The sequence below is a fragment of the Pelecanus crispus genome, chromosome 2 (genome assembly GCF_030463565.1).
Source record: "Pelecanus crispus isolate bPelCri1 chromosome 2, bPelCri1.pri, whole genome shotgun sequence".
Classification (NCBI taxonomy): Eukaryota; Metazoa; Chordata; class Aves; order Pelecaniformes; family Pelecanidae; genus Pelecanus; species Pelecanus crispus.
In genome coordinates, this window is record NC_134644.1 from 76,413,182 (window position 1) to 76,438,842 (window position 25,661).

A 25,661-nucleotide genomic window follows, 5' to 3' on the forward strand; every position below is an offset into this window, starting at 1 on the left:
ATATCTGTTGTCTTGTCATTCTTATTCTTCAAGATACCACTTCTGTCTCTTGACCTGGATATCGTCAAAACACCTAGAACAGAAAAGAGATGCATGTAGATCGCCTGATTCACCAGGTTGAATTTTCTGTTAAATTAGTGACTTCCTGGAATTAATCCTTAGAACACGAGCACACCACAAATTGCTAGTCAAGTAAATATTTAAGATGCATATACAGTAAATCTCTGAAGTTTCTAACGGTTAGTAAAATCAGGACTTCAGGGCATGGGGAACAGCAATTTCTTACCTACTGCTTCCTTATAAAACTCAGAGAAACGGTAATCCTTGTGATGGCATTCAAAATTTTGGAGACAGTTTTACTTTGCTGTAAACCTATTTGATCCAGTCATCTTTTTTTTATCATGCTGTAGACAAATATGCTCAAATTAATTAGCATAGTTCTAGTGTACTGGTAAGTTTAAGTGTCCATTTTAAAGAAGCTAAAACTGATGCAAACTTTCTTGAGTTCATTAACTACAAACCTTCATTTGATTCTACTAGCAGAAGTTTCAGGCTCTCAAAGCACATGTGATGCAGCAATGTTTGGGTTTTTTTTTAAACTTTGGCTGGTTCGGGTAATTTTGTGTTTGGTATAAATGATAATGATGTAAGACACATTGACATCACTACATGTTTATAAGAAGAACATACGAAAGCACAGTGACATTTTACACAGTGGTTGCACGTAAGACACTCACAAATTTTAAGTCCGACGCTGTGAGTACTATTAACTCTCATTAAGTTCAATGCGAGTTGAGAGTGCTCCGTGGTTCAGCTGCTCAGACCCTCAGTGAGGCTCTGCACATAAGAAATTATACCAACAGTCATGTCTGAGCCGAGAGTAATTTCTCCTTTCTAGTACGTGCGTTTCTAATTGCTGGATTAGTACAACTGGCTGATAATCACAGTAATATAAATGATTTTCTGGAACTGAAGTGCTCTTTCTGAAAGTTAATAAAGCTCACTCAACGTCGCCTACAGTTTTACAACAGAGCGTAATGGAATAATGTAATGAGTACAATGTGAGTATAGTACAAAAGCCGATGTAAAAGTTAAAAATGGATCTAGGATAGTGCTGTTATTGAATACGAGCAGTACAAGGTATGAATTACTGCTTTCAGCTGGGTATGGGAGTTAATCTGTCCATAACACCAGCTCACATTCAGCTTCACTCCTGATTTTTGTTTTCAAGATTTGCTTCCCACCCTTTTCTTCCAGTTGTTTTATATGCACTCATCCTTGTTATTTCCATAAAGGTGATTGTGCTTTTAATTTACAACTTCCAGTTTTCTACTGGAATTTGGTTGTTAAAACAGTTTTATAAACTTCTGTAAGAATGTGATACAAGACACAGCAGAAAACCAACTCTATTTAAAAATTACAGCACGAATCCCAGGTCAATTTGAAACTTTCAGGAATGTGTAGCCCTGTAACACGTGAGACTTGTCTCCTGCAGTAGTTGAGTACGTTAAAAATTTATTGGTAACTTCAAATTGTTTTCACTATTTGCAATCAGAATTTTATTAAATTTCATTATTCTGGGATCTATCTATGTCCTGTATGCCCATAATGATGAGTTTGTTGATTTAAGGGCACATTAATTGTATATGTAAGACCTCCAGTCCCCTTTTTCCCCCCCTGAATAAGACAAAGCTGTATTTAGGGAGAAATTGGCTTTGTCTACCTGTAAACAAAGATCACCTGAAATGCAGTCTCATAAGGAGTGGATGGTAATTGGTGATGCCAAATCCTCATTACCGCAGTGGCATTTTCACCAACTGTATGGCGGATTTTGCAATTAAGAACACACAAAGAATTATGCCTTTCTTGCGTAACAACATTTTAATGTCAATAAAAAGTGGTTTTATAGTTCAAGATTACAAATAAAAAAATATTTCATCTTGACCCTTTTGCTATTTTCCCTCAGGGAAGTCTTCAAATTTTAATTCAGAAGTGTTAAAAACACAAGGTGGATGGATGCTCGCTCTACAAAAAGCTGAAGGACTCCCTCCCCACTTTGTCATCGCTGGATATTTTGAAATGGAAGGTTTTGCCCCAAGTAAACCTGAAGAGCGTGCGTACTCTCCCTCTCGTGGCAGGTGAAACCACGGGGGCATACACCACCACCGGCTCCTTTCAAGCTGAACGCAGCTGGAAGGGTACTAGAAGGAATGAGTCAAGCGCCTCTCCAACTACCGGGCTGCATCAAGAAGGCACAACATAAGCAATGGTAAAGTCAGTAAACAAAATTTTACTGTAATATTTCATAACACAGATACTGTATTTCTCTTTTAAGTGTAAAGCTACCGTCTTACACAAGAAAGATGGACAGACCCTTTTCCAAGACTAATATGGATACAATAAATATGGAGTTTTACATACTAGATCTGTACACAGAAACTTTGTCCCACAGCCATAAAAATTTACATTTAACAGTGCAACATATAATTTAATCCTTTATTTATCTGACATAGGATGTTTACTTACTAAACACAAGCAACTACCTGGTTTTAATATACATATTTTATATATATATATTTTATATATATATATTCAACAATCTGTACAGGTTTCTAAACATAAAACTCCAAAAAGGCACAATCGTCTATACAACATGTACAAAAATGGCTGGAGCTGACAAGAAACAACAATTATTGGTCAAGAGTTCATGATTGCACAAAGATTAGTAATGGGTTTGTGTCAGAAAAATGTGCTTTAAGGAAAGGAAGGTTTGCAAAGAAACCTGTAAGTGTTATTAAAAAAAAAAAAAAAACCCAAAAAATAAAAACACGATGAAAAACAAAAACTAGGTTGCTATTACAAGTCTATCCTCATCGTCACTGCTGCCATCGCTAAACTGCACCGTGTTTTGCCGCCGGGGCAAGGCGGCTGGCCTGTGTACCTGTCTGTCCGGGGAGACAGTTCGGTGGACCGGGGACCTGGTTGACGCGTCGGGATTTGCCTTGGAGCGGGGCTCTGCCGGGGCAGCCCTCTTCACCTGGAGGGAAGGGACGTCGCGCTTTGGCTTGGCGGGGTTCGCGAGGTCAGTCTTTTCGGGATCCGCTTTCCCCGGACCGTCGGGTCGCTCGTAGTCGGTCAGCAGGGCGGGCTCGGGATGGCTCTTCCCGCCGTACCGCTGGCTGCCGGCCGCTGCCTGAGGAGAAGCGGCCCTGCCGGCCTGGCCGACCTCGGCCGTGGGGAAGCCGCCAGGAGCTGGCTCCGGCTGGGCCTCGCAGGCTTTGCTGCCCGAGGCGGGCGCCTCGGAGGCTCCTTGCCCCTCGGTGCCGACGGGGCTGACGGAGGGGATGAGGGTCGGCAGGGCGATGTTCAGTATCTGCAAGCCGGGAATGTGAGCCTGCGGGCTGGGGTTGCCCTGCGGGGCCGCACCGGCGGTCAAAACCTGGAGGCCCACGGCGTTCAGGGTGATTCCCGAAGGGTGCATCTGCGGGGCGATGTTTGTGTTTGCCAGGCCCAAGATGTTCACCGTCTCCATGCCCAGCGGTGGCAGAGGCTGCAGGCTGGGCGCGCCGAGGCCCTGGATGCCCGGCACGCTCACCTGGCCTATGGGAATGCACGGCACGACGCTGTTCACCTCGGCGACTCCCATGGGATTCGCGGCGGCGGCGGCTGTGCCGCCCGTCTCGCCGAGGGCGCTGGTAGTTCTGTGAATCACGCTGACGGCAGGGATAGTCAGCTGCACCGGCCCCGCCTGGATGGGAACGAAGGTGGAGTAGGTGGCCAGGCCGGTGGGGACCACCTGAATCCCCCCGACGGGTACCGTGCCGTAGGGCACCTTGGCTTGCCGCTGCGAGTGCAGGGGGAGGTGGCTGAAGAGGTGAGTCTGGGGAGCCCTTGGCTCGGCGGCGTGCTGCGGGCACCCGGCCAGCTTCTCCTCTCGGATTGCGGCATAGGGCGACGGGGCTGTCGTCTGCATGCTGCGGTCCGCCGGCGAGGAGGGAGAGCTGACGGAGGGCGTGCTCTGGGAGAGAACAACACAGGCGTGTTAATGCAGCGGCCACCGCTATCCTCGAGCGAAAAGAAAACGCAAGGTAGCTGGGAGTGCTTCCCACACTCCCTTTTTAAGAAAAAACAACAACAAACTGGTTCACAGTATATACTGCCCAGCTTCAACAATGAACTAATTTCCTTCCTTTCTTTTTCCAACTCCTTCCTTGCCCACTAATTGAATTTTCCTCTCCTAATTACCCTGGCTAATTTCTCTTGAACACTAGTACTTGAAAACATTGCTGAATGTCCTTTGTATGTGTTTTTTAAGGAGCGAGAAGGCTTTGGAGAACTGTTTTCTGTGGAGATCACCTCAGGCAAGAAGGTTAAATAAGCATAAGCTGGTATTTTTGACACGCTGGGTTCCTCTCCTGGAGGCATTACAGCCTCTGGCAGGCAGAGGCAGCATCATGGCACATCTGTCTGTAGGTGCTTCTAACGTGGAAGACAGGCGATATGCAATGACAGGAGACGGATAACAACTGCAGCGCCCACAGAGGCGGAGGTGACGGGCAGATACTGGAGTGAGACGTGGGACCCGCATCCCACTGCTGCCTCAGCTTGCCGTGATTTGGTGCACACACCTGGACCGATAATTGTATTTATATGCTCCCCTGTCTTCTCATATAGCCTGCATTACTGACCAAGGCTGGCAAATCCTTTCCTAAACACCTAAACCGAGAAGTCTTAAACTGCTATCGCAATCTTGCAGTATCTTTTAGTTTTAGGCATCTTCGTTAACACATAAAGAGTGGCGCAACCTTGTTTAGTTCATATAATCCTAAGCTGTAATTCTGTGGCTTTGACCGAACTCTCAAGAAATCTCTAAGAGTGGGCACAAAACCCAAACACTGACAGAAATGCTTTTAGAAAACTGCTGGTAGGAAATGCATTGATTAAATTGAGAATATGATTTACTGACTACACAGTGCCGACCAGTCTAAATGGGAAGATGGGTGGGAGAAGGAAGCCAACATCTTTCTCAGGATTAAGTCCTGTCTGACACCTCACAAGAAATGCTGATAAACTGGTACAGATGCTTTGGAAGGAACATACAACAGCCTTCCTGAGCTGTCTTGAGTCCTTGTCTCAATTGCAAGAAGTGGGATCCACAACTATTCACAACAGGAACAGCCTGCAGACTAACCATCGGACACACAGCTGCCACTTCTTTTGGTCTGGGAAAGGAGAAGGTAGTCTGGAAAGGAATTACTGCCTTGTATTACTTACATGCCTTTTTAAAAATATATTAATGTAGACAATTATTAGAGCTATATTAATGAAGATCTTTCAACATTTTTGATTGTGTGAATATTTTCTTGAGGCTTCAGTGGTTCTGTTCGATGAGGGAGTAAACTCAATCAAATGTCCTTCTGGTATCTATTGGCAACAACTGAAACCCAAAATCCAAATATTAAGATCCTACCCCTTTTGTGGCAGGTACATACACTGATCAGAGACCACTACACTTTATTCTCTGTCATACTACAAAATTGCTCCAATTCACATTTGCCGCACAGACTCGCAGTTCTTACAAGCAGGAATGAACCTGTGTCAAACAATGAAATGCAGCAATAATTTTTACTGTTTCTCCTGGTCAACAGTTCACTATCTTAAATTTTCTAGAAAAAACAAGCCAATAAGTACTTAAACCAGAAAGAAATGTTTACTTAGGGTTTATGCTTCTGAAAATTACCTTCTGCTTATTTTTCTATAACTGCATGCATATACTATTTGTAAATATTGCATTCATCACTGAGAAGGCAGTAATTACTCCTTTATTTAAACTACGTTTTGCATCACATTTTTCTGAGCATTATTCTGGAAAGCTCTAATGCCTTCATAGTCTGCAGTAAGAATTCAAAACTTTCAAGAGATGCCCTTAGGGTCAAATCAGGTATGTAACTTGTACCATCCCCATTACAGTCCATTAAAAATATTGCTGAACTGTAAAAGGCTTAACACCTGCCAGTTCCCCTCTGTGATTTTCCTCAGCAGAGTTTTAAAGACAACAGTCACCAAAATCACTCAGCACTCCTGCAGCCTTGCACACAGACTGACCTCATCTTTCTGCACACTGCTCTGAAGAGCCGCGTGTCTAGAACAGGCATGGGTAAAATTGATGCTTTTCTGATTAAAATGTTCTTTCAGCTCGGAGAAAAACTGAGAGCACTGGGAACTCGGGTCTCAGTTCTGCGCTCATCTCTCCTTTTGTTATCGTGCAAGGGCAATCTCCTAGTTTCCTTGGAACATCTGGTGCTCTTTCTAATTCTACTACTAAGCATATTTGGAGGAGAGATAAGCAATTGCACAATTTTTTTATAGTGATAAGGCAAAACCTTTGGGACTAGATTAATTTCCCTTAGGAATTACCAATGATCCTATCATCATATTTCAAAGTGAAACGACTTCCGAATTCTATCACTTTCCTCTGAAAGCTTCATAACCACCACCATATGTTCATTCTACATATCTGTTGTATCCCTTCTTATTTGTAATACAATCCAGCAGCTCCAAATTTCAGCTGAAGCGACCATATTACAATTAATCCTTTCAGGGAGAATACAATCAAAACTTGGAATTTGAAAAGCAGTGCTCCTACAACATCGTTGTTTCTAGAGTCTTACACATGTGTGCTTCGATTACTTTCAATTCTTCTTAAAGACTTGTCCGCCAGCAAGTCTAAGAATGAAGGGAAAGGCAAACATTTTGATCTTTGAAAAATCTCCCAAAAGATCTTTAAAAGGAGGATGTAAAATCCCGCTCTCTCCTCCAGAGTCGGACACTCCTACCTGTGTAAGAGCTGCAGTTGATGTTAAGGAGCGGCCCAAGGCTGTTTCTGGATCGGGGTAATCCACAGACATCTGGCGACCTGGAGATGTAGGAACGACGTCCGCCAGTGCCACACTAGCACTGCGGGGACCCGCTCCTCTCTCCTGGGCTTTATCCTCATGTGCTTCCTGATGGGTGAATTCTGCTGGTGACCTGGAGATCCTGCTAACCGACTGCACCGCGCTAAGGACGGTCATCTTCGTCAGCAGTGCTTTTGGCAGACCATCCATAGAGTCCGTGTGAACCCCAGCAAAACAGTCTGGAAGTCTGACGTCCTCATCAGTGCTGGCAGCATCCTGCAGGCTGTGTCGAGAGGGGTGATGCTGGGGGCTGGCCGTCACCGAGGGCGTTGTGGATAGGACCGACTCAGCCTGGCTGTCTTCATCATCATCTTCATTGTCATTTTCATCTTCATCTGCACCATCGGACTCCTCCACATCATATCCTGACCGGTCATAGCCAAGTCTTTGCTTCTCACCTGCAAAAGTAGGAATCAGAAGCTAAGCCAATGAAGGTCCCAGACTGATTGGGAAGGAGGTGGGAGGGAGTAATTAGAAACACCAAAAACCCACATGGCATGTGCATTTTTTAGTCACATCCCATTGCATCAAAGCAACAGGGAAGATTTTCATTTTTGTTTTTATTTTCCAGCATACATATTTAATTATACAGCTACATAATCTTTCATCTTCTGCTTCCATGTTGTTTTTAACCTTCTGGATTTGGCTGTTTTCTTTTAAGCCATTTATAACCATGTGCTCAAAGTCACCCTTCACTCTTTCGCTTGGGGAGAAGCGAGCACATTCCCAGTTCATTAAGTTCCCAGTGATGACATACGAAGCTGGTCTGCCAGCCTCAGCGGTGGGATATTCTCTAGCTGGTTCTGACTCATAAGTGGGTGTCCTTGTACCTATTATGAATCACTGCTGCAAAGGTTTTTGAAGGATGCAAACAGAAAGACTGGAGGCTGTTAGTCAGGAATCTGTCTCATTAACAGGCGAAAGAGACCAAAATTAGACCTTACCAGATTTTTTCACTTTGCTAATGTTTTGGAAGGTTTACTAACAAATCACCCAAGATGTCCTAGGAGGCAAGAAAGCCCTAATCCTATCAAAACTTATCTATGCATGAAACTTTCCTCACATGAAGAAGCCCTCCTGACTTCAAGTCTTAAAGCCAAACTGCTGTCTAGTGGTAAATTTCTCTACAAAATACAGCTCCACTGCAGCTTTTCACCTTCTTTTATATCATACGTTGGAAAGAAAGAACCGTCTTTAGTAAAGAGACAGAAAATCCCATCTGCTGTATCTGATGCCAAGCCAGACTGTCTGGGATCGTATTTTATAAAAGACAAAATGCTTTGAATGCACTAATATTTTATATTCGATTAAAGGTCTGTCTGCTGAGCTGTCCAAAAAAAATCAGCATAAAAATCATTTGGCTCTGCAAAAGCAATGATGGCTGGTTAGCTAAAATCTCAGAGATCCTGTTCTAGGGAAATCTAGACAGCAACTTACTGTCAAAATGAAAGATTCTGAAAAAAAATCAGACCCTTAAAAGAATGTGACTGTACTACCAATACTTCAGGCTGCTACGTTACCAAAACCAAAATAAGCATCTTGAACTCCAGGTAAAATAAATGGGTTTAATTGAGCTACTTCTCAATAAGTTACCCACCATTATAAGCCTTTATGGTTTCAAATGAGCAATGCAATTAGGACAAGACTAATAGTTTCTCTGAAAAAATCCCTCTATAATGACTTTGCCCCTCTTTGCCTACACAGTAATTTGTACATTAACTAAATATGGAAACTATAGATTTTTCTACATTTACTCCAGCAGGCATGAAACTGAAATGTTATTAAAAATACCCCAAATCCTCCAGGTCATTGGAATGATGCTAACAAAAATATTTTGTAGAATTTTAAATAGTCTTCATTTATAAGTCTCATCTACAGACAAAGCTGTTCAAAAAAGAAAATACATTTTAATGGAAAAATTAATTCAGTAAGGTCCATTCCAAAAATATGGCAAGTAGGATTGTTAAAAATATTATTAACAAAACCACATGGAGTTATTCAACTTTTTTTTTCTCTATACTTCTGTCATTTCTCTTCTTCACACAGTGTTTCTTCATCATTTATTTGCAAAGCAAACAAATCTAAAACGTCAGAACCTCTACATGTTTGATTTCTGAATGGAAATAACCTCCCTCAATGCCTCTGTAACAGATCTCGAAGAGTTCTCCATGTGTTACATCTAAAGGGTGATCCATGCATTTCCTGCAACTCTTTAAATAATGCATGGGGCATTGCAAAGTCTTGTATTTCAGTCCAGACTCCCTCTTAACTTTGGTCTCTCTACCAACATCACGTAACTATTCTCTGGGAAATCCTACTGTTTCTTTTCTTTTTTCTCCCTCTCTCCACATGAATCACATTTTCTGTGAAAGTTGATGTCAATCACGAATGACTGTCTCCACTGGCAAGAGAAACTACCTGAAGTGATTAGACTGACTTGTCACATTTGTAAAGCAAGGAAAACATATGCTCAAACAATGCCCTGATTTATAATAAGAAACTATCTTCTTTCAAATCAACATTTAAAAACACTACAGGATTTACAAGCGAATGCTGCTTATATAGAAATTTTCTGCATACACCTTGGCTTTCTAGAATAAAACCATGGAAAGGGAAAGGGGAACCATGTGTGGGACACAGATTCCTTACATGCGGGACTCCGTGGGATACCATTTCCCTCTATTGTTTCCCTGTTTACCTCCACCCTTTGTGCATTTGCCAGCTTTTATTTAAGTGTGGTTACCTGGAGCCAGAGCCTGCAGTGTAGGCGAGGTGACAGCGATAAATGTGATTCCCTTACTCCCACACTGCTTCGAAAGTCAGATGAAAAAAAAAACCATTCCTGACTCGCTTGCTCTGGCAATGCACAAAGGAATGCTCTGCTCTGGCTTTTATACCCGCGTGCGTGTTTGCTGAAACAAGAGGTGCCCAAGCTTTCGTGATCAGTGGTCCTGTTAAGCATTGCTGTACATCAGTGGAGCTGCGAGAGGACCCGATGCTGGAGTTTTAAGCGGTGGAAGACCCAGGCAGGTTATGGGTCTTCTCTGAATGAGGCATCGAGCTGAGGCTGTGACCATTCCCTGTGGTGAAAGACTCTTTTCCAAACACTGTCTTCTTAACCAAGTAGTACTGGCCCCAATCCATTTTAGAAATGGTATGCTGCCTACTACAGTTCCCTTGCAGTTTTAATTGGGGAAAAATTAATTCTTCGCTTCCTATCTTAAACTATGCACAATTATAACCATATGCTTATGTAGGTGATATATATAACTAGAACTGACTCAATTTCCAAAGGGAACAAAATGACTTCTGTGTTTCACTTTCTATGAGGTTGTAAAGCAGTGTGGGATATTTTAGAATGAAGGATGTGTCATAAATTTAAAGGCTACTAGCATATGGGGAAATGGCTTTTGGCATGAAAGTTCACAGGTTTTTTTTTTATAAAGAAAATAGGAAGAAAGTTTCACACTATTAAGTAAAGCCTTTATGAAAGCTATTTCTCTTTTCAAATTTGTAACTCTCACCATTCTAACAGAAAGACTGTTTAAGACTGCCTCAATTTTTTATAAAGAGTGTTTTTGGAAGCGTACGGAATTTCTCTCATCCTCTGTCAACTGCTGCAATCTTTTCTTTTCAACCTTAGCAAGACTCTTTCTTCTTCCTGGACTTCACAGGAGCAAGTGGAACTTTTGGCTACAGACTTGAACTCTGCAAAAATTAGGAACATCTGGAAATAAAGGTGTAATACAAACATGGACACAACTTTTGATTGGGGATTTTGCTCACATGCCAGCTATAATTTTATTTAATAAAATTGAGGTTTTAATCCTAGGTATTGAAATAAGTGTATACAGATCATGGGCAAAAATTATCTTAGTCCTTCATTTATTTTCTTGTCAGTCCTCAGCTAATCAGATCTGTATTGCGTTTGTAGTGTTGATGAGCTTGTTGGCTAAGGCTCTGTTATATTGACATTTTCCCTCAAAGCGGGGAAAGAAAAAGCTTTAAGTTCTTTAGCACAATAGCATTAGCTGGACTTATCGGCATCCCAGTATGTCCATTAGTGAAGCGCCTGAGGCTGATAAGTCCATGAACTGCTTTTTCCAGTTGTGATGCTATGAATTAGGTACCCGAAATAGGTTTCTCTATGTACTTTAAAGTTCTTTATTTTAAAAGTTTTTCCTACAGGAATTCTGACTGTATATGGTTTTAACAATGGCCATCTAATTATCATCATACTGCAAAGTACTAAAAGAAAGGTTCTTCAGAATCTCAACTTACAGCTTTTAATTCCAATATTATCACCAATTAGTCCATCACATGACCTGACTTACCAGGCCCTGCTATAGACTTAGCAATTTCTGCACCAAATCCAATGATAAAGTTCAATGGCTTATAACTTAGTCATATCTGGTTACAACTTAATAATATTTTTTAGGTAGATTTTCACATGAAAAGCAAACTGTTCATTTTCGTTCTTTCACTGTCAGGAACACAAGACAGACCCGAAAATACAGACTGCTGAAGTTTTACACGTTCCTAAGCAAATGGACAGTTACGTAGATAGCTATAGATGGCTATTAGCTCTACTTATACAGATTAAAGACGTAGCTTACTAAGTGTCTGTTCACTCTCTGTTCCCATCTACATTTAAATTTACTAAGTTTATTGGCTTTTAGCACCTGAGTAATACAAAGCAGTGTTTATCGCCTCAAATTGTGTAAGTATCTTCAGTTACGGATTAATATCTACATAAAAGCTTTTAAAAATAAAGCATCTGTTCTGTATTATATATTCTCCATCAAACTCAGGAAAAAAATATACAGCAATAAAGGCAGAAATATTTTTTAGTATGTCATCATATTATCATAAACTTGAAAGCAAGGTCTGCATGTCATCAATGCACTCTCTATTATTCTGAACAATTACAACAATTACACCTGTTGTATTAGTGTTTTAATAGACCTTTCCACAACCGTTCAAACAGATTTTAAAAAGGATAAAACAAAGTACATAGCGCTAGCATCTATACCCAAACTTGCTGTCTCCTTGTCTTTCTAATCCTGTTCATAGACTTTACTGGACTGATTTCAGTCTTGCTTCAGCTACTGTCCGCCGCTCCTCATGGTCAAACAGGACTCACAGTGACATCTACTGGGTTACATTCAGACTGGTAATAGCCAGTGCTCCTCAGAGATCAGAAAAAAACCCTGTGGGCTTTTGACTTTCATTCCTCAGAGTATGGAAAGTAAAAAAGTAAAACTAAAAAAATAAGAGTAACCTCTGTTTAAAGAGATTATTTACACCTAAGCCTTCCTGAGTAACCTGTATATTGTAAATCAACCCTAGCATTAGGTAGTCTATTCCCAGGCTGTAGGTGTAGGGCTCCAGCATGCTTAATGTACAGCTAGTTGAAGATTAGACACTAATAATTAAAAAAAAAAAAAAAAAAAAAGGATTAGAAAAAAGTATTTCTTGTAAGCTATACAGAATCAGCCTTCCATTCTATTTGCAAAAGGAGGATATTATTGCAAGGATTTTCATTTATTTTCACTCCTTAAATACAGGTGCAGTGAAAACACAGACTGAGTCACGATTAAGCTAATGAAGAGCCATGGAAACTCACTTAAGATCTACTGTAAGTAATATATAGCTAATTAACTTAGAACCATTGTATCTTTAGAAGGGTTTATTTAATACTACAGAAAATGAAAGTGGTTTTTTTATATATATATGTGTGTGTGTGTGTGTGTGTGTATATATATATAAAAATACATACCTGAAACTTACAATTAGGTCTTTTCACTGGTAAAGTAATGAGTATTTTGGGATAAAATTTCTCCGTAGAGACCATTTAAATAAGTTCTGCCTATCTACTGATTTCATTATTAAATAACTATCTTGTGCAAGTTTACTCAGGCGTACCATACTACTCATACATTAGCTTACATATGAAATATTACAAGTTTAAAGTTCATAACTGCTTTAATTTGAAGACAAACTGTTGTTGTTTTTAAGACTGCATAGCAAAATATTGGGTCAACGTGGCCAAAGAGGATACCCCCAGTTGCAGTCTGTCACACTAAACAGTTCACCTCGTCTGACAATTTAATTCAGATATTAACATTCCTTACATTGTAACCCTGTATTTTGGTGACAAGAACATTCCACAGAGCAGAAGATGAAAGATAAATGGATGAGGGAATGGTTTTGAATACAAAAGCTAGGCCAGAAAGTACTTACTAATACCCAAATGATGACAAGTCCAAATACAAAGAATGCTATGTTAAAAGCTCTGATCCCATATAGTCTCAGACAACTAGAGAGCATCTCTTTCTTTTTTCCCTAGACGCTACAGAACAACAAAATTTCAGCTTCTCAAATTACTGAAAAAACAGGCTCTGTGTGTGTGCGCGTGCCTGCGTTCAGGATTGTGCACAATTTTGCACTCAGTCAGTCTGCATGTACTATTAATCTGTACTGCTATCAGGTCAAAGCTGACTTCTCACATGAATCTAAAAAATGGTGTATTGAAATAATTGTGATTGCCTGTGCTTTAAAAAAACGACATAAAAACAGAACCAGCAAATTCCTTAGTAAATAAACAGTTGGTGGCTTTGTTAAGTTTCTGGCTAATTCTCTAATTCAAAGTCTGGTGGAAGACATACAGCTTAATTATTTTAAGCAAAGGTGTAGACATTTTTAATTGCCATAAGAATAATCAGTATTCCAAGTGTTCAGCTAACAAATGAGTTAGAGACAGACAGACAGACAGACATTCTCTGGGTCAGGAGACAGGCCAATCTCACAGGGCCTATGGGAAGAATAAATTTGTTTTCTGAGGTCATAATTATTTCTTATCAGATTTTCTGCACCTTCCTCACATTGCCTTCCAACTGAGGAAAGACATGGGACTGGGCAGACCACTGGCTTGAAGAGCGAGATCATTTTTAATAACCACACAACTCCCAAAGTAAAAAATGTATGCATTTAAAGACGTCATTTTCTAAAGCCTCAGAAGGAGATGTGACACAAACCTGCCACCACCGCACGCCAGAGGAAGGAGGGGTGAAAGGGCCAAAGATGTAACCCCATAAGTGCAGCTCAATACCCAAGGCCCATCACGTCTTCTTTTGTGGGTGACACACCGCTGGCAGGGCTGTCCCTAGAGCCCAGACCGGCGTGAGGGGTGCTGGCCCCAAATGCGAGCTCTGCTGCACTGCCCTGGGGAAAGGGCAGCCAAAGAGCCACTTTGGTAACCGAGATGGCCTAGACACCTCAAAAAAATGAATATATTCAATCACATTCAAATGTAGCCAAAAAATTAGCATGTACAGGATTTCAGAGAGGGCAGCAGAACCACCTATATTTAAAAAAGCACTTATGCAAATACTTCACACTTTTTTTCCCTCCTGACTCTTCGCCTTAAAAATGGGCCAACAGGCAAGTTTCTGAATTATCATGAAGAATACCTTCAAGTGTGACTAGGTGAGCTGAGAGATGGAATCACATTTTTGAAGTGTACAGTTAGTCACTGAATTTACATGGATAATTGTAAATGCCTGTGTTATGCAGCAACTGGAGAGGCTGGATTGGTTTGGCTGCAGCAAACACATGTTTATCATGGGCTTAATTACCTTGCTTCTTGGATAGGACTTTTGTGCTGAGCTTTGTGCTGCACAGCTGGTTTTGCTATGGGTACATGAGCCAGATCATTTAGAGAAGATAGGGATTTTATCACCAAGTTGTTTTTTGGTTTGGGGTTCTTAGTTAAAGAAATAAATGTTACCTGCTGTAGCTTGAGAAAAAAAATAAAAAAGCACTGCAGTCTTAAAATTAAATTTCTGGAAGAATTTCAAGGATTATGTAGCAAATCCTGTCAAATGTTTGTTTTGCTTTTTTTCCAAAACAGAGTATTTTATTTATTAAGTAATTACTGTGCTAAAGCAACGAGCATATTTCAGGGAATATCTAATATATTTATGCTATGGTTACACACACCTGTACATGATATGCAAAAAGAGAGAGAGTCTCTCTCTCTCTCAATTAGTCTTAAAGCCAAAGGAAAGATCTTTCAACAAATGTTTAAAATGGGCTTACGGGTGTTACTGATAATTCTGTTAACATTTGAAACATTTCCCATTACATTATAACCACAAATGCAATTTTTAATGTACGCGATTGGGAATATCCATTTATCAATCAATGAAATGTTTTTAGTTCCTAGTAAATGGCAATACCTGTTCAGCTGTAGTTTACAAAACTAAATAAAATGTCAAAAGCTACAGAACATTGCTTAAAAAAAGTGATGATTTTTCTGTCATGTGAGGGCTGAAAACGTTAATGAAAACTGTTCCTCTCTGAGAAAAGGACAGTAATTTGTACTGCTGCTTATCTTCTGTGTTATTCATTTGGTACCTCAAATTGCAAAGGGGGACATGTTTTCAGCTTACTAAAAAGGAATACATCGAAGAATGCCAAAAAAGGGAAAATGCAGGTTTCTTTGTACCTAGCGCACTACTGAATCATACCAGCTGAGTCATATTCCCAGCATTATTTAGAATTAGATTCAAGCTGATTCGCTTATTCTGCTAGCGGTTGTCACATGGGAGCAAGTGCATTCATCTTTCTCGCCCTTTACTGTTTAAATAAAGATCTCCACTGCTTTCTTTTCTCAAAACCTCATCCGCAATCTAATAAACTATTCCACTGAAGGAAGAAAAATACAACAGGGCAAAGCAACAGGACTCATCTCCCTGCTGAGAAACGGGAGGAAGGAGAAAATGCCACCACTGCATGGAGACATGTCGAGATCTAAAACATGAGTCCTAATGCACAATCCTGTTCTCCATCTCACTGTGTCTGGTGCAGCTGCATCTTTTCTTATCACGCTGAGCAAAACCTGCACGAACCCGGTTTGGCCCTCTTTGACTGTCCTCAATCTCATCTCCTCTTCAGTGGAGCCATCTCAGGATGTGAGGAGTGCAAAATCCCAATTATTAGCAAATACATTCATTTTGATAAGACTCTCATCACTAATGGAGAAGTAGAACAGGTCAAGATGAAAAATTTCTGAATGATCTCTACCTGCTCATTTATGCCCAATTATTTGTGAAGGAGGACAGAACTCTACACTGGAAGATGATTAGCCTCCTTGCAGAGCACTCGGCAACATATTTGTAATTCTGGGTGGCATGTTAGCGATGTAATTTTTATGAAACAGTGCATCTCAAAACTTTGACAATTTCATGCGCAACTATTTTCAAAGAAACACTATATTTGACTACATTTTTTTTCTAGGCAAACAGCTGTTTTTCTGGTATTTTCAGTCTTGTCATATTTATCTGTGAAACTCATAAAGTTAAACTGTATAACACTTTGTGAAAAATTCAGCAGCAATTTTTCTTTAGCATATGCTTGTCATTTCTTTTGGTGAAGGTTTTTCCAGCATTTCTTATTCCCTTGGACTAGCTTATAAGATTTTTATCTGTTATCTTTTCCCTGTACAAGAATTTAAAAGCTCTGGAAAAGAAAGGGTAAGAAACTGGGATGACAAATACAAAAATGCACTAAAGAAAAAAGATTTTAATTTCTTACCAAATTCCTCTTCTCCATCCTGGTCATCTATTAAGCCTACTGAGACTCCCAAATCCATGCATTTCTTGCTATGTGCCTTTGACTTCATATGCTTTGTTAAATTTCCTTAAGAAAAAAATGAAAAAAATTTAACTGCTCTGTCACTATACAGATGTATACAAATATATGCTCAACATGTCTATATCTTATTCAGCTACATTTATAACCACCTGTATAATTTCATTTCACACTTGATAGAACCTTGCCCCTCAATGCAAGCTGTCAAGGGCTGCGGCAGATTCACCATCCTGAATGCTACTAGGTCTCTGGCTACATTTAATGAAGTTCTTTATTGAGATAAAATAGAATAGGATGGAAACCCTAGATGATGACATATTTTGCATTGGTGTAAAAGATCCCGCATTTTTTTATGCAAAGTATAAAAAAGGGTGATTCGGTCTTCAAAGTCATGTTGACAGAAAACTACCATGCGAAACTAAAGGTCGTATCTTGCAGCTCTTTTAGTATTTGATGGATTCCATTTTTAGCATAATCATTTTCACTGCCAACCTAAACAAACAGATTAATTTTATTCAAAATCAGAGCATGAACATATTTGATCTGAATCTCAAAAGTGAATGCGTAACTGCTGAGAGGCCCCACAGGCTGCTCTCCCCTTCTCCTTTGAAAAGAAAATATGGCAAATATCATCAAGAAAAGGTTAAGAGTAGATCAGAGGTCTGTAAATTATGACATTTGTGAAATACATGTTAACACAAGTAACTGCTCGCTTTATACTTAAACTTCCTATCATCTCTTAAAAACTGTTTCTTTGAGGTATTTCAATGGGAGAAATTACAGTGGGTGAAATGGTGACTTCTTCTATGGTTTTGGAATACTTTATTCCTGCTTTGAAACAAAGCCAGGAATTCACCCCAGATTTTGAAATAATTGTTACGAAGCTGTATGACTGTATTGACTCACAAAGAACAAATTTCCCAGCTTTACATACTGCACAAAGTTACTGGCTACACTGTCCTGTCACAAAGGGTGGTTTACCAAACATCAATCACCCAACTGTGTGACTGACTCTGCCAGCAGTAACGGCAATATCCGGGCATAGCAACTGCAGAAGAGAAGCAAATACAAGTATTCTGCTACAACTGAAACCAGGCAGAATTTCAAATGGGCAGAACTTAATTACTTGAACTTGGCCAGCACGCCTACTCTGCAAAAACCACAATCAGAAGATATTGGGTTCACACTCCGGCATTTCACCATAAAGGCAACATGATGACCCAGTGTGTCCGGATGCAGCAATAGGTTTTGACACATCTAAAGACTATCCAACCCACTTTCTGCAGCACTGGGTTATTTCTTGGAAGTTTTCCACCAAACTGCTGAGTAGTCTTGAACCCACTAAAAATACAAATGTTTCTGAGGTTACAGCTGCGGGGGATTATTGCTAAACGATGTTCAAAGCCAAGAAAAATTTTGCTGCTTAGAATTTTTTCGCTGAAAGTATTTTGGCTGTGAACTTCTGCTGTCTGCTTCACTTATTTTGAGTCCTGGATCTACCACTGTTCAGTATACTGCCTGCTTAAACTAGGATGCATTTCAGTATCTGATGTAAGCAGGCTTTTAAAAAGTAGGGGTCCATCTTTGGGTCTTAAGAAGGTCAAGTGGAAAGCGAGCCTTTTCCTTCAAGGGTATGAAAAACATTTTAATACAGTAATTTAATAAAGTTCAATTTCTTTCCTGGAGCAATTAGTTGAGTGCTAATAGGAGTACAGTGTATGTCAATGTCATACCTCCAAAAGACCACCATTAGGGACTTAAAATTCTGTGTTCCCATCCCTACCTAGGATGAGCAGCTAACCAGCTTGCTTATCTTCACCTAACTTTCATCATCCCCCCATACAATTTCCCTCTTCCACTCCAATTTCTCACCTACCATGGCATGCCACACAGTTCATTCATATAAAGATGTGATTATCTGAGTAAACATACAGAAGACAAAGGAAAAGAATGAAATCAGAAACTGCAAGTATTTGAAGCATTAGACAACAAAACTCCACAGAGAGGCAACTACTTTAGCTTATGAACAGCCAAATGTGAGAAGAAAAGACTTATACTTTAAAGTATACAGAAAGAAGGGGGAAAAAGCACACAGAAAAGTACCCCACCTTTAGTTTTGAAGGAAAAGTTGCAGTAATTGCAGTGGTAAGGACGGACATCTGTATGTGTGCGAATATGCTTCTTCAGCATGCTAGGTTTCTTGCAACGTATTCCACATTCTTCACAGATATACTTCCCTCTCCCTCTCCCCCGAACATACACATAGTCTTCATTTGACTTGTACCTAGTAACAGTACCACAAGAGTAAGGCAATTAGTTGTAATGGGAAAATTATTCTAGTTACAAACCAGAATTTTAGAAGTAATGTAAGAGGTGAAAATGAATGACTGACAAAACCAATCATGCTCTTTTTCCGCTCAACTTCTGCATTTTTTTGTTAAACTCATATCGAGATTTTTCACTAGGTAATCATGGGCTTGTTTAGGAATAATGGCGTATCTTTTTTAATAAAGGTACTATTTGATACTAAGCATTTAAAGATTTCAAATTTCCTTTTGTAACACAGGAGCACACTTTTTAAAAGTGTCAGTTCTTGGAAGCGTGTTTGGGCACCATGAGGAAGCTTTAAAAGAGCATCTCTGAGGCTCTGCGTTGGATGCAGAAAAGGAACAACATTAGTTACGACAACGGGAAAATCTTTAAAATTCCCTATCAATGTGCTCTGGACTCAGCCTACTGGGACTGTCTCTAGATGGAAAAAGACATTCAGATTCAATTATGCCATATATATCTCTGCTGTGCTTCGTTTTTGTGACCTGGTCCCCACAATATTTGGAGAGAGACACGTAGCAATGTTTTACCTGGGCAGCTGGTAATGGCTTAACTGCTTGCCTAGACTGGATTCAAACTGGGAACCAATAAATGGAAAGCCCTCGAGCCTGCCACCAGTTATGAGAATAATAAAATATGCACCATTTGTGCTCAAAATGTTTAGAAGTGTCACTGGCACTTTTCTGCTAAAAAAAATCTGTTTTATAAGATGATGTACATGGCACAACACTGTGGCTAAAACAACTGCTATTCATATCAGGCAACCAATTTAAAGTATTACAGTGCATGGACTAGGACTCTCAGTAAATATTTCCATGGCATTTTTCAAATCAGGAGTTCTCCAGCCTCTGTATACCACAGCAAACTGCCAGACAGAGACTGTACCGCAGTCTGCTGCTTAGCCCCTGGACTATATCCTCTCTGGCTACAGTTACACAACCTTACTGCAGAATAGGTATTATTTATCACATAAGAGAAATATAGGAAAAAAATTTACAATCTATGGCTGTATCTGGCTGCCTTTACTGCTGATTAATGTTCATCCTTTGGAAAAAAAAAGAAGAAATTAATTGCACTGCCTACTGTTCTTTATTTCATTACCCCTCCTCATAACTCTCGTGGCTGCATGCTCCTGATGACTTTCCATTTTTCTTGGAAACATAAACCAACATCCACAGACCACAGTATGGGAACTGTTGTTTAAAATAAATCAAACAGAAAGCAACATCTCTGCAAAGTCTAGAATCAAGGAAAAAAAATCTTCCCAATGATATCTAGTATACTAAGTACAGTACTTGCCCTCCATCAAATATTTTAACTCTTCTTGGTTCAGTTTTGATAAAGGAGTTTTCTTTATCGTGCTCAGTGCTTGATTCAGAGTTTTCCTTATTGCTGAATTCAGTTGCAGTCAATTTTTTTCTATTTAATGCTCGCTGAAAGAAAATGAGATATGCATACCATTAAAATTAGTATCTTTCATATGCCATTCAAACCTGTAAGTTATGATGAATAGAAGCATCATAAAAGCCACAATTACAGTAACTGATTTTTTTACAATGTTAAGATACATGAAACAAAAAATACCTTTTGCTAAACAATTTCTCTACTACGCATTGACTATTTGTGGACTGGCAAATCGAGACAGAGATTATGGCACTGTAGGAAACCAGGAATGCTTTGAATCTAGAGTAGGAGATGCCTCTTCCTTCTTCAGGGAAGGTGAAGGCGACAGTTTTTAGCTCACAGATAGCCTTCCACAGAGCAAAGACGCTTACAACGAAACCCAGTTGCTTCCCGAACGGCTACAGCTTCGCCCCTCTGCCCTCGACGTGGCCACTGGACCACACAGACGCAGCTGCAGGATAAACTGCCCCCCACAATTTGACAAAAAGGGGGAAACTTTAGTGCACAGCCAGTTACCCGTGCTTTTTTCCCCACTGCTCAAGTCCCTCAGCGTTCCCGTAGCGCATCCCCAGCTCTGGTTGCCCCGTGTCTACCGCAGCAGGGCAGGGGGAGGGAAGGGCTTCCCCGACTGCTCTCCGTCCCACGGCTGTGGGTCTCGGGTCTCACCCGCCCACCCATCACCCAGCAGCGCCGCGGGGCTGGCAGGAGCTGCTTTCCCACGGCACAGCAAAGAGGAGAAGGGTGGGAAGGAGGGGTGTACCAAGGGAAGATACTAACAGGTAACATTTCTGCTACTATTTTTCAAAAAATAGACCTGTTTTGGTGTGGAAATTGACTGTTCCCAGTTTAGTAAGGTGATTAACAGGGGCTCCGGAACCCTTCCAAAGCAGGACTCCACACTTAATTCCCACTGCCAGACCAAATTACAAGAGTAAGTGTACCAGTTGTCTAGCAGAACAAAAATATATTTCTCCATTTCCCCTGATTATTAATTAAGGAACTTTTTTTTTTTAAAAAGAAGGATGAGTTCCCCCAACATTTGCCAATTAAAATCAACTCCTTCCAAGTCTAGGATATTTATAAAATGGCCAACAATGAAGGAATGATCCAATTAGCCAGCAATTATTACTGCTGTATTTATAAACTGTTCTACCCACGTAGCTGGCACACTTACCACATTTGCTCATATTGATAAGTGAATAAAATGATGAGAGAAAAAAAAAAAAGTCTGGCCTTATGTTTTCTACTCATTATAAAATTTAATGCTGTAAGCTTGTGAATTCTTGGCAAGAGGAATGACTTCACTGGCTGACTTAAAATGACTGATGAATTACACTGGTCGTTACATATATTGAAGGGTGACATCATTCTGGCACCCAGTCCTTGCCCATAGTCCTCCATGCGGTCTCAGCCACTGCCTTTACTTCTCACCCGATGAGGAATGTGGCTGATGAGGAATTAACACAGATCAGAGGAAAAGCATCTTCCTATTCCATTCAAAGCCCTAGGAAGCCGCACAGGCTGCAAGTACCACTCCAATCCGTACGCCTTCACACAGCCCTCTGATTGATTTGGGCTGGATTTTCAAATATCTGAGCAGCTCTACCAAAGCATACATGACAACTCTGCCTGTGTGTAGGAAGAAAGAAATTTCACCCTGCATGTTTTAACAGCATTCATACAAGGTGAAAGGAGAAGAAGTTCTGGATGAGAAATATCAGAACTGGAGCCTGCTCTAGTAATTGCAACTCAGCCATGTTATAGTTCCTACCTGGCACATGAATTGCCTTTGTTTCCACTTCAAACAAAGAGTAACAAGGTAACGTTTGTAATTTAACAAGAAAAGAGCAGTGGAAAATACAGAATACACCCCCCAATACCACATAAATATTCCCAGCAGCTGGAATAATGCAATCTTTAAGTGACTGATCTTTCAATCCTAAAGACTAAGTATTCTTTCCAGATTTCATTTTCAAAAATGAAAAGACAGAAGGAAAAAAAAAAAAACAAACCACCACTCCAGAATATTTGGCCCACATTGTTATCCAAACCACAGTGAAACAGTGTTATAATAAACTGTATATTCACCAAAGCACCTAGAGTGCAAAAACTAACAAGGCCAAATACCTCCGGATTCTCCCGCCACCCCTTCTTTTTTTTTTTCAACACACGTTTGTGCACAGACATAAGATAGCCTAACATAGGTGTTCACTGATGTACTTTAATTTACTGGTTATATGCTATTTTAGCAGCTGTTTCAGTGTCTTAAACATTCAAAATGCTGCTATCACAGAGATGCTCTAATAGAAACACTGAGTTTCTGTCACAGAAATCTACAGAAATGCTCACTGACCATGAAAAAAGCAGTCTTTTTAGTTTTTATGAAAAATTCCAAATTGATGCTGAAGAGGACTTGGGTCATCCATAAATTCTGAAGACCAGCCAGTCTCTAAGGAGCACGGGTTTCTTGTGTGGAAATCGTTTAACGTACCTCACCTAAAATCCCCCAAAATCCCACATGTACTGGTGGAAAGTGTAGAAAAATGGCAGCGCTGTAAAATGTTGCTCTCCACGATTACTTATGACTTCCGTTTCTAATACAGTCTTCTCTCTCTTCTCCCATAGAGACAAGGACCATGATTCATTTCTACTTTACTCATTTTGCTCCAATTTAACTCCACTGTCTTCAATTACTGGTATAAAAGTGGAAAAAACCTGCTCTTAGGGCTGCCCGGAGACCACAGTTCAATAGATACTTCTGGTACTTCACAACATCCCTTGGAAAAAACCCATGCTCGCAGCCTGAATCATCAGTTATAAATTTCAAATTAGAATATTCATTAAACATTTTTCCCATTGGCACATAGCCACTTGAGGAAAATGTTTTTAGTATCTTTAAACTTTTACTAGTTTACACATAAAAATCTTCTGCATTTAACTACTTTCCAGTGGTGAGCTGGACTGGTGTGGCATATCATCCAAGAAAGGAAAGCTTTCCAGTCAGGAGAAACTTTCCATTCTTCAGCCTACTCTTGCCCGAAAATCTTCACCGTGGAATACTGCACATGTTACTCATTCACTTCAGAGAGGGGAGCCAAGATTAATGCAGGGTCTTGAAAAAGGGCTCCTGCTACAACACCAATGACTTCAGGTGAGGAAAACTGGTGAAAAATAATAATAAATAGAACACTAAAATAAAAAGAGCAGGGAGATAAAATAAGCCTTTTCCATGCAGGTGAGCCTCCTGTTACATTTTAACGTGCTGTACTCATTCCAGGAGCTTCTTTCACAATACCATTTTGTGGTTTGTTCTCTGAATCACTGGAACGTGGCAACTTCACCTATTGCCTCTGAGCAGCGAATTGTGAAGAGCAAACAAAGTCCCGGGGCTCCTTACTGTTTGCATTTTGTTCACATGTCTCTTCATTTCCCATGGCATCTATTGGTGAAAGAATTGCCTTTTTTGTGACAGTGATTAGTAGCGGTTATGAAGCAGCATGAGACCTCTGTAAACACGACTTCGTTCTGGGGAAAAACCCAGGAACAGTTCAGGAAGTCGCTTTATCTTGGTGAGAATATCAGCAGTTAAAGCCCCATGAGCAGAATACGCCAAATCACTCTGGAAAGGGCTATGACTGTGAGAGAGGAGGTGAGGCATAACAGTGCTGCATTTTTGTTATTATTTATAAATTGGACTATAGTAGCACTTAGAGGTCTCCACCAGGTCAGGGTTAAAATGTGCAAACCACTTGAGCAAATACAACCCCCAGAGACTTGCAATCTAAACTGTGGTTCCCAAAGGAACTCAGCACCCCACCAAGCTTTGAAGCAGGAAATCAATCACTTTTTTTCAGAATTATTTGCTAATCTGTTTGTTGGCTTTGTTGATTTTTTTTTTTTCCAATGGAATATTAATTTCCAAAAGGACCTCCAATGTTCTCCATCCTTGGTCTCAACCAGAAAAAACAGTAGGAGGATTACTGGGCATGAACCAAATGAGAAATTTCAGCTTTTGCTTTCTTTAACCATGGCTTCTGCGAGGACGTTTCCAAGTTGGCATCAGCTATTCCATTACCAGGTCTAACTGGAAACTGGTAATACAGAGGTATATTGTAACAGCATCATCATAATCCTGGAAAGTGGCTGAAATCCTGCTGCCTGAGTCATTAAAAGGGAAAGCAGACAAACTCTGGAGGTGTTAGGTCATATCAGGTCTTTGAAATTTTTAATTTCTGCCATCCTATACCTTGCTCGTACAATCTGAGATGCCAATTAAGCTTTAGTTGGTGCTTTCTCACTGCACTTTCTTCCTTCATAATGGCTCTGAGTAAAACAGGTAAATCAGCCACAAGCAGAGCTTAAGAACTCTTCATTTTCACCACACTTGTGTGCTTCATTCAAAACATCAGCAAGAAAGACTGAAGAAAGATTAGTAACTGTGGTTCTTTTGCGGCAGAAGCACTGTAAATGTACCTGACAGCTGCCTATTACAGCATTTAAGTACTCCTAGAGTGTTTAAAAGGGTGCTGTCAAAATATTTTTCAAAATATTATTATCCATTATTTATATTCTAAACAGAATTTGTTTGTAGACAAAATTTGTTCTTCAAGAGGCATGCAGTAGCTTTGTTATCAGAGAATTTCTTCTGATACACTATTCTTTAAAAACAAAACAAACATGAGTCAATGACACAACTGATGTGAGACTTGCCTTGGAAAGAATCGCTCAACTACGTACAATGAAAAAAGCTAAATCTTTGAATCCTTTCTTCTTTTTTTTTTAAATTTAGCACTATTTAAGTACATCATCTCATGAACTGTGTGAGGGAGCAGGCTGAAAAAGGTAATATGAGTTTAAACAAAGGCGGCACGCTAATGTGGAACCAACAGTTCAATTCAGTTACAGCTCAGCAGCCTGTATGTATTTTCTGCACAGCACGAAACATTACAGATAAAGTTTTGACCTCTAATATAAATGTTAGCAAAGTCTCCCACTGATTTCAGGAGGACCAGGTTTAACTCTAATGCTCTTTTGGCCTGAGGGGTTTCAGCATATTTTCTCAACTCCCCCTGTAATTCTGAAACTACTTCTTCCTCTTACACAGAGTTTCTCATCCTATTGCTCTTTTCCTCACTGCCGACTTTGTATCTTAGCAAAACATTTAGCAAATACAAAAACATCCCAGGGTGACCTCTGACAGCAACAGTCTCTGTCACTCAACATCCACAGAAATACATGTCTTTTCCCAAGGCTGTGGTATGTCTCCTCTAGAGTGACTGCCGGCCCTACAGACCCTGATTCCCAGCCCGATGCCTG

The 25,661-nt window shown here is 40.2% G+C and overlaps 1 protein-coding gene across 1 annotated transcript in view; it reads right to left on the bottom strand.

Annotated features, from left to right (window-relative positions):
- Positions 1-2,845: 2,845 nt before the first annotated feature.
- The window catches only part of HIVEP1 (HIVEP zinc finger 1), a 121,582-nt gene continuing 98,766 nt past the window's right edge, over positions 2,846-25,661 (bottom strand). The window contains exons 5-9 of the mRNA XM_075704740.1: positions 20,241-20,374; positions 18,719-18,894; positions 16,554-16,658; positions 6,837-7,354; positions 2,846-4,018 (exon numbers count right to left, since the gene is read on the bottom strand). Of these exons, the coding sequence (XP_075560855.1) occupies positions 2,846-4,018; positions 6,837-7,354; positions 16,554-16,658; positions 18,719-18,894; positions 20,241-20,374 (2,106 nt within the window). The remainder of the gene's footprint in view (positions 4,019-6,836; positions 7,355-16,553; positions 16,659-18,718; positions 18,895-20,240; positions 20,375-25,661) is intronic.